This window comes from Rhinoderma darwinii, chromosome 3, assembly GCF_050947455.1.
Source record: "Rhinoderma darwinii isolate aRhiDar2 chromosome 3, aRhiDar2.hap1, whole genome shotgun sequence".
NCBI lineage: Eukaryota > Metazoa > Chordata > Amphibia > Anura > Rhinodermatidae > Rhinoderma > Rhinoderma darwinii.
The window spans coordinates 249,086,747-249,100,652 of NC_134689.1; the positions used below are offsets into that span (position 1 = coordinate 249,086,747).

At 42.2% G+C, this 13,906-nt stretch overlaps 1 protein-coding gene across 2 annotated transcripts in view; it reads right to left on the minus strand.

Annotated features, from left to right (window-relative positions):
• USP3 (ubiquitin specific peptidase 3) overlaps nt 1-13,467 on the minus strand; it is a 50,937-nt gene extending 37,470 nt beyond the window's left edge. The window contains exons 1-4 of one of the 2 annotated variants that reach the window (XM_075857660.1): nt 13,299-13,467; nt 11,121-11,181; nt 6,912-7,046; nt 5,497-5,580 (exon numbers count right to left, since the gene is read on the minus strand). In XM_075857660.1, coding sequence (XP_075713775.1) covers nt 5,497-5,580; nt 6,912-7,046; nt 11,121-11,181; nt 13,299-13,389 — 371 coding nt within the window. In that variant the 5' untranslated portion in view covers nt 13,390-13,467. Of the gene's footprint in view, nt 1-5,496; nt 5,581-6,911; nt 7,047-11,120; nt 11,182-11,274; nt 11,325-13,298 lie in introns of those variants that run through there. The other variant, XM_075857661.1, reaches the window with a different exon arrangement.
• Between the last annotated feature and the right edge of the window lie 439 nt (nt 13,468-13,906).

Below are 13,906 nucleotides of genomic sequence, written 5' to 3' on the forward strand. Positions count from 1 at the left end.
AAACCGGGCACTGGAACGGTCTAATAGGGGTCTCCGTTTAGACAAACGGTCAAAACTGGGGTAATCTCGGGGTGGGCACGGCTCATTATCAGTATAATGTAAGAAGCGAAGTATTGCCTCATTTATTTATTTTTTTAGGTTCCAGTTCAGTTCTGAAGTTGCTTTGAGGGGCCCATATATTAGAAACCCCTATCAAATACCCCATTTTAGAAACTAGACCCCTCAAAGTATCCACAACAGCATGTAGAAAGTTTATGAACCCTTTAGGTGTTTCACAAAAATTTAGAGCAAAGTAGAGGTGAAATTTACATTATTTTTTTGTCAGAAAATCCTCTTTATACCATTTTTTTTATAACACAAAAGGATTTATCAGAGAAACGCAACTTAATACGTATTGCCCAGATTCTGCAGTTTAGAGAAATATCCCACATGTGGCCCTAGTGCGGTAATGGGCTGAAGCACCGGCCTCCGAAGCAAAGGAGCACCCAGTGGATTTTGAGGCCTCTTTTTTATTAGGCACCATGTCCGGTTTGAAGAGGTCTTGTGGTGCCAAAACATTGGGAACCCCCCAAAAGTGACCCCAATTTGGAAACTAGACCCCTTGAGGAATCCATTGTAGTTTTCTTGGGGTGCATGCGGCTTTTTGATCAGTTTTTATTCTATTTTTAGGTGGCGTGGTGACTAAAAAACAGCAATTCTACTATTGTTTTTTTTTCGTTTTTTTTTACAGCGTTCACCGTGCGCTATAAATGACATATTCACTTTATTCTGCGGGGCGATACGATTACAGCGATACCAGATGTTTATAGTTTTTTTTTATGTCTTATGGCGTTTGCACAATAAAATACGTTTTGTAAACAATCATTCACTTTTTGTGTTACCTTATTCTAAGAGCCATAACGTTTTTATTTTTCAATCAATAAAGCCGTGCGAGGACTTATTTTTTGCGTAACGAACTGTAGTTTCGATCAGCACCATTTTTAGGTACATGCGACTTTTTGATCTCTTTTTATTCCATTTTTTGGGAGGTGAAGTGACCAAAGAATTGTGATTGTGGTTCGGTTTATTATTATTTTACGGCGTTCACCGTGCGGGATAAATAATGAAATAATTTTGAAGTTCAGGCCGTTACGGACGCGGCGATACCAATTATGTATTAGTTTATTTGTTTGTTTATATATTTTTATTAATAATAAAGGACTGATAAGGGAAAAGGGGGGATTTTTACTTTTAAATCTTTTATTTTCTTATTTTTACACAACTTTTTTTAACTTTTTTTTTACTTTATTACTTTGTCCCACTAGGGGACATGAGGGCAGGAGGCTCTGATCGCTATTCTAATACACTGCACTACATGCGTAGTGCAGTGTATTAGAACTGTCAGCTACTCACTGACAGCAAGCATAGTGGGTCCTGACGTTGTCAGGACCCACTAGGCTTCCGTCTATGGCATAGCCGGACGCCATTGTTTGGTGTCCGGTTGCCATAGTCACCATCGCCGGCCGCTATCGCGTAGCAGGCCGGCGATGGCAGCTTAACCCCTAAAAAGCCGCGATCTCTATAGAACGCGGCTTTTAAGGGGTTAATCAGCGGGGAACAGCGATCGGTCCCCGCTGTAGGAGCTGTGACAGCTGCTGAACAAGACAGCAGCGTCACAGCTCCTGTATGTGTCGGGAGGACGGCCGAAACGGCCGTTACTCCCGAGACGTACTATTACGGCATGGAGCGCGAACGATACAGCTGCCATGACGTAATAGTACGTCAAGGAGCGGGAAGGGGTTAAAGGGGTTGTCCGAGATACGATCAAATTTTCAAAAAGTGTGTCATACATTACCCCTTATACAGACAACCTAAATAAATCAGTATTTTATTTTTTTTTAAAAATCAACATTGGTTTACATGAACTCCAGGTCCGGTATGTTGAGGTTTCCTTCTAATTAAACTTTTTTTCCCTGCATGCATTGCAAGAGTTCATGTGAGCTGTCCTTGCTCGTCCCCGCTGACATCCTTCGCGTTTCCTTGCTGACCTTTTTTTGCACCCCAACACCTCCGTAGATGTCATCCCCCACCTCCATAGATGTCCCACTCCCCTCCCCCACCTGTACCTAGCGCTATTGTACGTAGCGCTATTGTACCTCACCGAAGGAGCGGAATCCCACTGATTGTGGATTCCGCTCCTGGACGCTTCTCTTGATGTCTCTGTCTATATATGGACAGAGACATCAAGCGATCCGTTCTGGACAGGAATCACCGGCCACAGTGGAGCTATGTATATAAAGGCGGGGGGTATCTACAAGTGGCTGTGTTTCGCAGGCACCGTCCTTGTTCACTGTGAACACGCACAGGCGCGCTCACAGTGAACAACTACATAGGCTGGGCGTGCACTAAAGATCCAGCACCCGCAGAAACGACACATCACCAGTGACATGTCGTATACCATCCGAGGTCTCTCTGGTCCGAGACCATGTGATCGGTATACGACACGACAGTGGAGGCGGCAGAAAACGTGACGTTGAAGCTCATGTGATGAGCAGGAAAAAGCCGCCAGAGTGGAGAACCGAAGCAAGACTGCAAGGGTAAGTATATTATGAAATTGTAAAGGTGTGCAATGTGGTTTTAAATGTAAAAAAAAAACAAAACAAAAAAAAAAATAATTTCTGACAACCCCTATAAGGACCGAGCCATTTTTCATTTTTTTCTTCTAAGTTTTTCACTCCCCGCTTCCAGGAGCCATAACTTTTTTTTTTTTTTTCAGTGAATGGAGTGATGTGAGGGCTTATTTTTTGGGGGAGGACTTCTAGTTTCTAGTGGCACAATTTAAAGTACCATATAATGTATTGGGAAACTGAAAAAAAGTTCTTTGCGTGCTGAAATTGGAAAAAAACTGCGATTCCTATATTGTTTTTTGGTTTTCGTTTTTACGGCTTTCACCGTGCGGTAAAAACGACAACTTAACTTTATTCTGCGGCTCAATACAATTATGGTGATACAATAGGTTTTTACTACTTTAAAAAAAAAGTGTCATAACTTTTTTATTTTTCCGTGAGCGGTGTGACGGCTTATTTTTTTGTAGATTTTATTGGTACCATTTTTTGATCACTTATTACAATTTTTTTTTAGAGCTAAGTGGACCAAAAGACTGATTTTCTCAGTTTAAAGTTTGTTTTTTTACAGAGCTCACCGTGCGAGTTAAAGAGGCTCTGTCACCAGATTCTGAAATCCTTATCTCCTATTGCATGTGATCGGCGCTGCAATGTTGATAACAGTAACGTTTGTTTTTTGTTTTTAAAACGTTCATTTTGGGCCAAGTTATGAGCTATTTTATATATATATATATATATATATATATATATATATATATATATATATATATATATATATATATATATATATGCAAATGAGCTTTGAAATGGACAACTGGGCGTGTTTTTTTTCGTATGTCCAACTGGGCGTGTATTGTGTTTTTAACTGGGAGTGTTTACGTGTATGACGCTGACCAATCAGTGACCAGTCAGCATCATACACTCCTCTCCATTCATTTACACAGCAGCGATGTGCAGCCACATACACGGAGATTAACGTTAATCAAGTGTCCTGATAATGAATACACACGACCTCCAGCCTGGACGTCATGTGTATTCAGGATCCTGACACTTCTGAATCCTTTCTGTGAGATTTGCAGCAAGGGAAACGAAATCTCGTTTACCTCCGTAATCTCGCGAGATTACGCATGGCTTGCTGGAATCTCACATAAAAGATTCAGAAGTGTCAGAATTCTGAATACACATGACGTCCAGGCTGGATGTCGTGTATTCATTATCAGGACACTTGTGTATGTGGCTGCACATCGTTCTAGTAAGAACGATGCTGCTGTGTAAATGAATGGGGAGGAGTGCATGATGCTGATTGGTCACTGATTCGTCAGCATCATACACTTCTATTCACAACGCCCAGTTAGTAAAACAAGTAAACACGCCCAGTTGGACATACGAAAAAAAAAACAAAAAAAAAACACGCCCAGTTGTCAATTTCAAAGCTCATTTGCATATATATAATAGCTCATAACTAGGCCAAAAATGAACGTTTTTAAAAAAAACACGTTACTGTTCTCTACATTGCAGCGCCGATCACATGCAATAGGCGATAGGGATTTCAGAATCTGATGACAGAGCCTCTCTAAATAACGGTATATTGTAATAGTTCAGACTTTTTTACGAAAGCAGCAATAACAATTTTGTTTATTTTTTACATTACTTTAAAATGTAAAAGTGTTTCATTTTTTACTTTTAATATTAATTTTTTTCACCACTAATAACTTTGTTAAACCTTTTTTTTTTTTTACACATCTTATTAGTCCCCCTAGGGGACTTGAACCAGCGATTGTTAGATTGCTGGCAGAATATACTGCAATACTAATGTATTGCAGTATATCTTCATTTTTACAGGCTTATGTTAAGCGCCAGAGACACTTAACAGAGGCAGACAAAAGGCAGACCTGGGGGCCTTCATTAGACCCCTGGGCTGCCACAACTATTGGTACCCGCCGATCGCGATGTGGGGGTGCCGAGGAGCTGTCAGAGGGGACTGCCCAATCTTTTCAACGCTTCAGATGCTGCGGTCGGGATTGACCGCAGCATTTGAGGCGTTAAATGGCCAGGAACAGCATGAACGCGCTGTTCCTGGACGTTAGTCCCAGGTGTCAGCTGTAAAACACAACTAACACGCACAGAGTATGGAGCGCGCTCCATACTTCCCTATAATGCCTATCATGTACACGATAATGCGTCAATGGGGATAATCTGCCGCATGTCAATTGTATTTGCGTAATCGCTGCTTTTGTGTTGCGGGTTTTCACCATTCAGTTCAATAAGGAGGTGAACCCCACAACAAATAGCAGATGTTGCATTTTTTTTTTTTATGACAGAGAAGCTGCAATTCCGCTGCAAAAAAACGCAACTCAGAAAATAAAAGAGCAAACGAACTTATACTTACACAGAATTCAGTGTTTTTTTATCCAGCCCAGCCTACCTGGATGACGTTTCATCCCACGTGACCGCTACAGCCAATCACAGGCTGCAGTGGTCACATGGGATAAAACGTCATCCCAGGAGGCCGGTATGCAGGATGTCAGAGGGTAAGTACGTGTTTTGGTTTCATTACGTGGAAACATTCCGGCCAAAAAACTGCACCACAATTTGGTGTGGTTTTTCGGACAGAATCCCCTGCGGCCGCCAATTTGTTATACATGTTAACACGGCTTTGTAGACCATGTTATGGTTTTTAATTAGTGAACACCTTGTCACTTTATTTTTTTTAATAAAAACGATAGGTTAAAAAAAACAAAAAAAAAAAAACCCAGTAGTGTTTCCTGTTTTGACTACAAAGGCAAACTTGTTCTTTGCAAAAATGTTTTTGTCTGGAGTTAGACTTGATTTTACAGCATAGAATTTCAACACCTATATACAAAAAGGAAAGTATTTTATTATTTTTACTCACTTTTCCAAGTTCTGTAAGTGTTCCCGAACTTTCTGCACTAAACATAGCTTTGTGTCATTAACCACAAAGTCATCACAGCGGTAACTGCAAGCAAGTAAATAGTGTTTACAAACATGGAATTAAAGGGCATGTATCAGAAAATTATATATTATTTAAAATTGCTTTTTGTTATAAACATTTTTATTTTGGTGGGCTGTTTTGTTACTATCTCCATTAAAAATGAAAAAAATAAATATCTGGACTTATTACAGTCTTGGGGCACTAGAGCAGTCACAATAGGCTGACACTTCCTGTTTTCTGTAGCTCACTTTTCGGCTTTGCTGTATAAACTGGGACAAATTGACAAGTCGTCTTATTATCATAAAGGAGGTTTTACACAGGACGATTATCGGGCAGATGAGTGTTCGTATAACGCTCGTTGCCGATAATTGCCCTGTGTAAAAAGGGCAGCGATCAGCAAATGAACGCTGCCCGTTGCAAACTAATCTGCTGGCCATATTGTTTTAAAAAAGTAAAATATTATCGTTGTCGGCAGCAAATCTCCCTGTGTAAACAGGGAGACGCGCTGCCAAAATGATAACGTATGGGGACAAGTGATCGTATGGGCCCGAGGGATCGGAGTATCGACCACTTGCCCCCATCCATAGCTAGGCATCAACGACGTCTCGATCGGCGCTCGCTGCACCGGCTGCTTATCAGCCAGTGTAAAAGGGCCTTTAGAGGGTGGACAGGGTAATGACCGCTCTGCTGGTAGCATAGATACAGCCTAATAGCGACACTATACACACAGATAAGGCTCTGTATGCATCTCCCTAGAACACCTTCTAAAGGGATTTTATTTTTTATAAAAATGTCAGTGTGCAACTTTCAAATTACTTTTTATTAAAAAATTATTTTTACTCTTTGAGATACAGCTGCTCTGTATCCTGTATACAGAGCAGCTGTATCATTCGCTAAGACCAGAATCTGTCAGGGATCCACCTGTAATCTGTCAAATCTAAGTTATGAACTTAGATCTGATGGATAACAGGTGGATCCTGCGTCAGCGACTGACACAGCTGTTCTGTATACAGGAGAAAGAAGCGGTGTCCCAAAAAGTAAAAATATTTTCCAAATGAGTTTTTATTAAAAGTAAGTTGCACAAAATCACACTGATTACACATTTTTAAATAAAAAATCCGTTTCAAAAGGTCTACATAAGCCTTTAATTGGTGAAGAAGCCAAACAATGCAACATTTTTAATCCAAACCAATTATTTTAAGTGTTTTTACCCCATAATACATGCAATAGAAGAAGAAGAAAAATAAAAAAAAAATAAAAAAAAAGATTGAGGTGCCAATAGACTTTCAATCTAATTAATGAAAGTAAAATGAATTACATGAGACATTCCTAATGGTAATAAGACTAAGCCTCACCAATACGTGCTGTAGCTGCTGCAGTCCATACACACTGTGTGCTGGGTTCGCTCCTCTAACTTTTCATGTGGCTTGTGGTTGGGAAGTGGTGCTTGCGCCTCCTCGTAATGTTTCTTTGCATGACCATTGACGTATCTGTTCATCACATGGAAACAATCACACATGAAGAATATGTTTTTCTCATTAGTGACACTTAATTTATTTTAGCCAGAGGTTTCTCTCCCTTTTCCTGAAGACCATTTAAGCACACCTACATAAATATGCATACACAAATCTATTCAAAGACCAAGCGGTTCTGAAACACTGTACAAGATAAAACACACACAGTGACAGTATGCAAGTTTCTATTGTCTTAGGCTCTGTTCACACTGGCGTCATTGTTTCAGTTTACCAGTTTTCCCTGGATTCTGTAATAACTAAGCCAATATAAACAGAACAGGTTCACAGAGGACATTTTTCTAAAAACATTTCTGTGCATCTCTTTGTGGGGGAGAAAAAAAAAAAAAAGTGTGCACACGTTGCATGGAGGGAATGGGAAAATATAATGTGTTTATAGAGCATCCTCAGATTCTTGAAATTGAAGTATGTTGTAGGCCAGTGATCCCCAACCACCAGGCCATGGATCATTTGGTACCGGGCTGCGGTATCCGCCCCGGTGGCCGCAGAGAGTTCCGGGCGAAAAACCGCACCAAATTGTGGTTCAGTTTTTCACCCAGAACGTCCGCTGCAGAGATCTGCTGAGAATTCCCTCCAACGAGACCGCTGCAGCCTGTGATTGGCTGCAGTGGTGGTCACATGGGATGTGGCGTCAGCCCAGGAGGCCGGCCCTCTGACGTCATCCAGGCCAGCCTCCAGGGATGACGTTGCATCCCATGTGACCGCCGTTACAGCCTGTGATTGGCTGCAGCGGTAACACGGGATGAATCATCATCACAGGAGGCCGGTCTGGAGGAAGAAATAGACTAAGTATAAGATTTTTTTTTCTCTTTCCTAGTTGCGTTTATTGCGGCGGAATCGCAGCGAGTCCAACGCAAAAAAAACGCAACAGCTGCTATTGTTGTGGGTTTTACCTCCCCATTCAATTCAATGGGGAAAACCCGCAACAAATAAGCATCATTTACGCAAATACAATTGACACGCTGCAGAATAAAACTCCACACCGCATGTCAATTTGAGCGTTTTTTCACTGCGTGTGGATGAAATTTATGCTCCCATATCGACTTTGCTGCTATTGTATAATGTTGCAGAGTTTCAACAAAAAATTCAGCTGCGGAAAATTCACAGTATTTACGCAATGTGTTTACTGACCCTAAACCCTGAAAACACACTCCCCCCACCGCCGGTCCAAGGAAAAATTGTCTTGCATTAAACTGGTCCTTGGTTAAAAAAAGGTTGGCGACCGCTGTTGGAGGTGAAGACTATCCCTCTATTGACTTTCAAAGTGCACACAAAAAAACAAAAACAAAAAGTTTTTTGGCTACTAAAGTCTATACACATGTTTTTTCTATAAATGTTTCATGGATTCCTTTTCTTGAAATGAAAAAGCAATGATTTTTATTCCTATCTGCTCCACTAATACCCCGTCACAGATGTGTGTGTGAACAAGGTGCAGAGCAACGCATAAGTAGCGGATATGGCCTAAAAATAAAATCGATTTTTTTTTTTTTAATCTCGATTGTCTTTGTTTTTTTTATAAACCTAAACAAAATACCAAAAGACACCATTCTTTTACATAAGGGAATTACATGCACAGCAATTCATTAATATAAACTGATCATTAGAATTGTCCCTCAGGTTGTGTGTGATCACTCACTTGTAAAAGGGACAATTCTGACCATTGCTTCATGTAAATGGAGATAAACGAGCGCTGATCGACGTGCTAGATCGTTGATCGGCGCTCGTTACTGGTCAGGAATTCTGGCCGTGTTAAACCACCTTACGCGGCATAGCCACCTTTAGAAATGTGACAATGTAGTGCTCATTGGGAAGATAATTTTCTGAACTTCCTGGCAGTAATCCAGTTGAAAAAAATGTGAACCATAGCATGAAATGGCTGCTTACAAAGCACAGTAAATTAAAAGGGATTTTCTGAGATTGCCCCCCACACAAGAAAAAAAACATTGAAAAAAGAAAAAAAATGCTGAGTACATTTCCCATGATGCGGTGCACACGCTAAGAGAGCAATATGCTCTGCCCTGTTTTTTCTGTGTAGATCTCTGCTCCCGCTCGTGGTTGCTCAACATCCTGCCCCATTAATTCAAATCAATAAATGTAATTTCTTCTAATTTAATCTCTATTAGCCAGCAGGTCAAGTGCTGCTGCAACAACCACAAATGCCTGCTACATACAGAGTGCAGCTAGACCGCACATGTGCGTTCCACGCTGTGAAAGTACATGCCCCAAAATGATACGTCACTAGAGACGTACTTATACAGGACTAGGATTATCGGTCCCTAGCGCATGTCATGGGTATACGGCACGGCAGTAGAAGCTGAAGAAAACGTGATGTCACAGATCATGTGATGCAGAAAGAGAACTGAGAACGGGGGCAAGAAAATTAGAAAGTTAGTGTGGAGGAGACTTAAAAATTAGTCACACCATAAAAATTTAACTCCTAAAACCCCTTTAAAGAACTGCAGCTATATTATAAAGGAAAGGGTCCCTTTAAAGAGGCTCTGTCACCACATTATAAGTGCTCTATCTCCTACATAAGGAGATCGGCGCTGTAATGTAGGTGACAGCAGAGCTTTTTATTTAAAAAAACGATCTATTTTCACCACTTTATTAGCAATTTTAGATTTATGAGTGTCTTAATGCCCAAATGGGCGTGTTTCTACTTTAGACCAAGTGGGCGTTGTACAGACCTATCAGCGTCATGCACGCCTCTCCATTCATTTACTCAGCGCATAGGGATCCTGTTAGATCCTTATGTGCTGTCTTATACGAACACATTAACAATACTCAAGTGTTTAGACAGTGAATAGACATTCCATGGGATGTCTATTCACAATCCCTGCACTTCGTTACTCTGTCTGTAGTAGTTACAGCAGAGGACGTGTAATCTCGTTGTAACCTGTCATTTACCGTGTAATCTCGCGAGATTACGCTTCCTCTGCTGTAACTAGCACAGAAACAGTAACGAAGTGGAGACATTGTGAATAGACATCCCGTGGAATGTCTATTCACTGTCTAAACACTTCAGTATTGTTAATGTGTTAGTATAAGACAGCACATAAGGATCTAGCAGGATCCCTATGCGCTGAGTAAATGAATGGAGAGAAGTGCATGATGCTGATTGGTTAGCGTCATACACTCTCCTGTACAACGCCCACTTGGTCGAAAGTAGAAACACGCCCACTTGGGCATTAAGACACTCATTAGCATAAATCTAAAATCGCTAATAAAGTGGTGAAAATAGATCGGTTTTTTTAAATAAAAAGCACTGCTGTCACCTGCATTATAGCGCCCATCTCCTTATATAGGAGATAGGGCACATATAATGTGGTGACCGAGCCTCTTTAAAAAAAGAAACAAGAGCACATACATACATTATATATATATACACACACACGTAGCTGCCGAGCAGGGTGAAGATGTAAAGTGCAGCCATGCTGGACAGGTCAAGTGCCCAGGGGATAAAAGTGTGGAGAGCCTGCTGGACTCACTGCTCTGCCTCTCGCTGCGCTGCTGCTGTGGGGTTAATATTGATTTCACAATTCTGATCAAAATCAGAATTGTGTTTCAGTGAAAGGGCGAACAATTTAAATTAATTTGAATAGTCGCCCAGTCGTCTGGTAGCGTTTCGGAAGGACCTGCAAATGTAATATCAGGACCAATGGAATAGGGAAGGTGGGGGGGGGGGGGGACCATGTGCTGGCAGGCACCACACCCACGGTGCACTCCAATATTTTTTTATATTTTTTTTCAAATCTAGATACTTCTTGAATATGATCATGGTGTTATTCCTATCTGAGACATTTATAGCATACTCACAAGATTTGCCATAAGGGTCTGTTATGTGACTAAATTGAGAGGTGTCTGTGCATGCAGCTCTCTTCATTCAAGCCTATGAGTTTCTATTTCCCCACCACTCAGACATTTACGGAATATCCTAATTTGTTCCACTGTTCATTTCCTAATCCAGAATGCTTAATAACACATCATCTGTCAGGTCTCAATGTTAGATTAATATAATTTTACTGTACTTACCGGCCACAGTGGACACTGGAACAAGTCAGACAAACCCATGGGCTTTTATTGGAACGACAAACTAAAATAGATGCAAACAGTACACAGTGAGAAAAAGGATACGCATAATATATATATATATATAAATAAAATTTTGTAAATGACAGAATGGCACCTAAGTCCTGCTCCATGTTACTGCCGGCCAACAGATGGTGACAGGCTCCTAAAAGGTCTGACAATGGTAGACGCTACCACGTAGGTTGTGATTGGTTAACAGGCAGTAAAAAGGGAAGAGCTAAAGTCCGCAGCCACGTACCGTTATGTTTTGAGTTTAGTGTTATTCACTCGTCAACACATCTGCAAAATTATTTGTTTTTTCTGCTGTTAGGTCTCGTTTACATCCTCACTCGCCCTTCCGTTTTTTCTGCTCTGTCAGAGGGGCAGAACAAGGGAATAACCGGAAGCGCCAGTTCAACTGCACCGCGGACTCCACCAGCTTCCGATGGAACTCATTGACTTTAATGGGTTCCGTCGGGGTCTCCGTGGTTTTGAAGGAAACAATAGCGCAAAATGCTGCGCTATGGTTTCCGGTATTCTCGCCCGGATCTGCGACGGAAGCCCCTAACAAAGCCTCCAACGCAGATGTGAACAAAGCCTTAGTCCCTGGTGGTCCTTCTGTCTGGGCAGTGTAGTTATACACCACCATCAAAGCGTTAGAGCTGCAGGATGGTCATGCCACCTTGGCGGTAGTTTTTTGTTCGCTCGGCTGTAGTAAGGAAGTACTTGCAGCTGTTTCTCCCTGTGCATTATACTGTTGATAGGAGTCTGTACAGCATAGCGGTGGGTGGTGCAGAAATCTAGAAAGGTAAAGGCTATTCTGCATGAGGTTACTGTAGTCCTGGTCAAATGCCAACTTCTATCTCATGAGGTGGTGGAGTGCCCACTATCTGTACACCCCGAAACGATATCTCAAACACACCCCTGGCCTCCTTGGCTGACGGAAACAAAAGGGTTGGACGAAAAAAATCATCCTGTTAGATCCTCGATGTCCCTAATGGCAGCCGGAGGACGAGGATCTGCCAGGGTGCACAAACAGATTGATGGCGGATGGCGCGGTCTAAAGCCACCTTAAGAAAGTAATAATCTCCTTCTCGTCCATTGAGGATATGATTGTAAGAAATATTTCTGTGCTCTTCCTTTTAATACGATAAGCAGAACAATAACACATCTGTTACTGTAATGGCTTGTGTAAGTTACTACAGATAATCAGAAATGGAAGCAGCGCAGAAGAAAGGGGGTACCACAGAGAATTGTGCAGCTCCGAGCAGCCTCGCCCAAGGAAATCAGGATTCAGGAACCGCAACCACTGCAGTGTAGGACTTGTAACAATACCAGCACATGGAGTCACCTCCCCACCTCCATCCTCTACAGCCAGACCCCCACCTAGGGATTTCCTTGTACTAGCTAAAGGAGATAACAAAGAACGTGCCCTAAACCCAGCGAGCGCCTAGGAACCAGATCTCCAACGCACACAAAGGAGGAGGTATTCTGCCACATGTGAACACCGCCTCACAGGCTGGCACTGGACTATGTAAACATGGAAATAGTGGCCCATGTGCCCGCAGTCTGGAGAGGTGATAGGGAAGAGAAGGTGCTGTGAAAACTACTTCATACATACAATAAACTCATGACATAATATATAGTCTAGAATCTATACAGAGCACTGGAAAATAAATAGCAAAAAAACCAAACCATTGGCATAATATAACGGGTTATTACTGATCAGATGAGTCACTGTATGATATGAAATATGGGTCCATACAATACTGAATGCTCTGAACAATAGGGGGTCCACCTCATAGTGCACAGGGGGGGGGGGATCACGTTATTGACATAGTACAAGGATGCACGTGTACTGATATTGTTTGTCACCACTATCGTGATACTACAGATATTCCTGCCCTTCTATGCGTTGTAACAACGTATAAACCTCTTTTATGAGACACCGTATTGAGGGTTAAAGACAGTGCCGTACATACTCGTATTTCCAGTACTGGAGGATACCCCAGCTCAGCTTTTTCTACACAATAACAAATCTCCCACTAGGCCATGCCTGGAGCCGGGGACTTTCCTGAGCACTGCAGCCAGGCGGCGTTGCGTCTCCGGCGATGGAGTACGGGGAGGAGTAACAGAACTCACCACTGCAGCACCACGAGGAGGGGCAACCGCTAGGGAAAGCGGCAGTGTCCGGTGCCATGCAGACACTTGCGGTAAGGTGCGGGCACTCCATGGCGGTGCGGAGGGACACAAGAGGTTAAGACACAGCACAGTGAACCGGGACTTTTTCCATCATAGCAACATGAGGGCGTGGCTTCCTGACGTAAGTTGATATCACTGCCCCTACTGAGTCCAGTCAGATGGTTTCTATAGTAACTGTGCGCTACCAGACGAAGAACAGGGACCGGTTGCTCATATACATCACGCAGGATGCTGTGGAGGCGTCACTCACATTTCCTCCTTTGCACTCGGATCGTTTATATGAAGCGCCCAATTCCATCTAGGCTGCCTATGTATATATAGCGCTAACAAAAACGAAGGAAACAAGTGTCAGTCTGGTTTATACTCTGACACCTGGAAACTGTTGTGCACGGGTCCAATTGTAGTTAATTAGACCCGTGCACAATACTCACTGGGATGTCGTACGGTAAAGTGGGTTTTACACAGGACGATTATCGGGGAGATGAGCATTAATATAACGCTTGTTGGCGATAATTGCCCTGCGTAAACTAGGAAACGATCAGCAGATG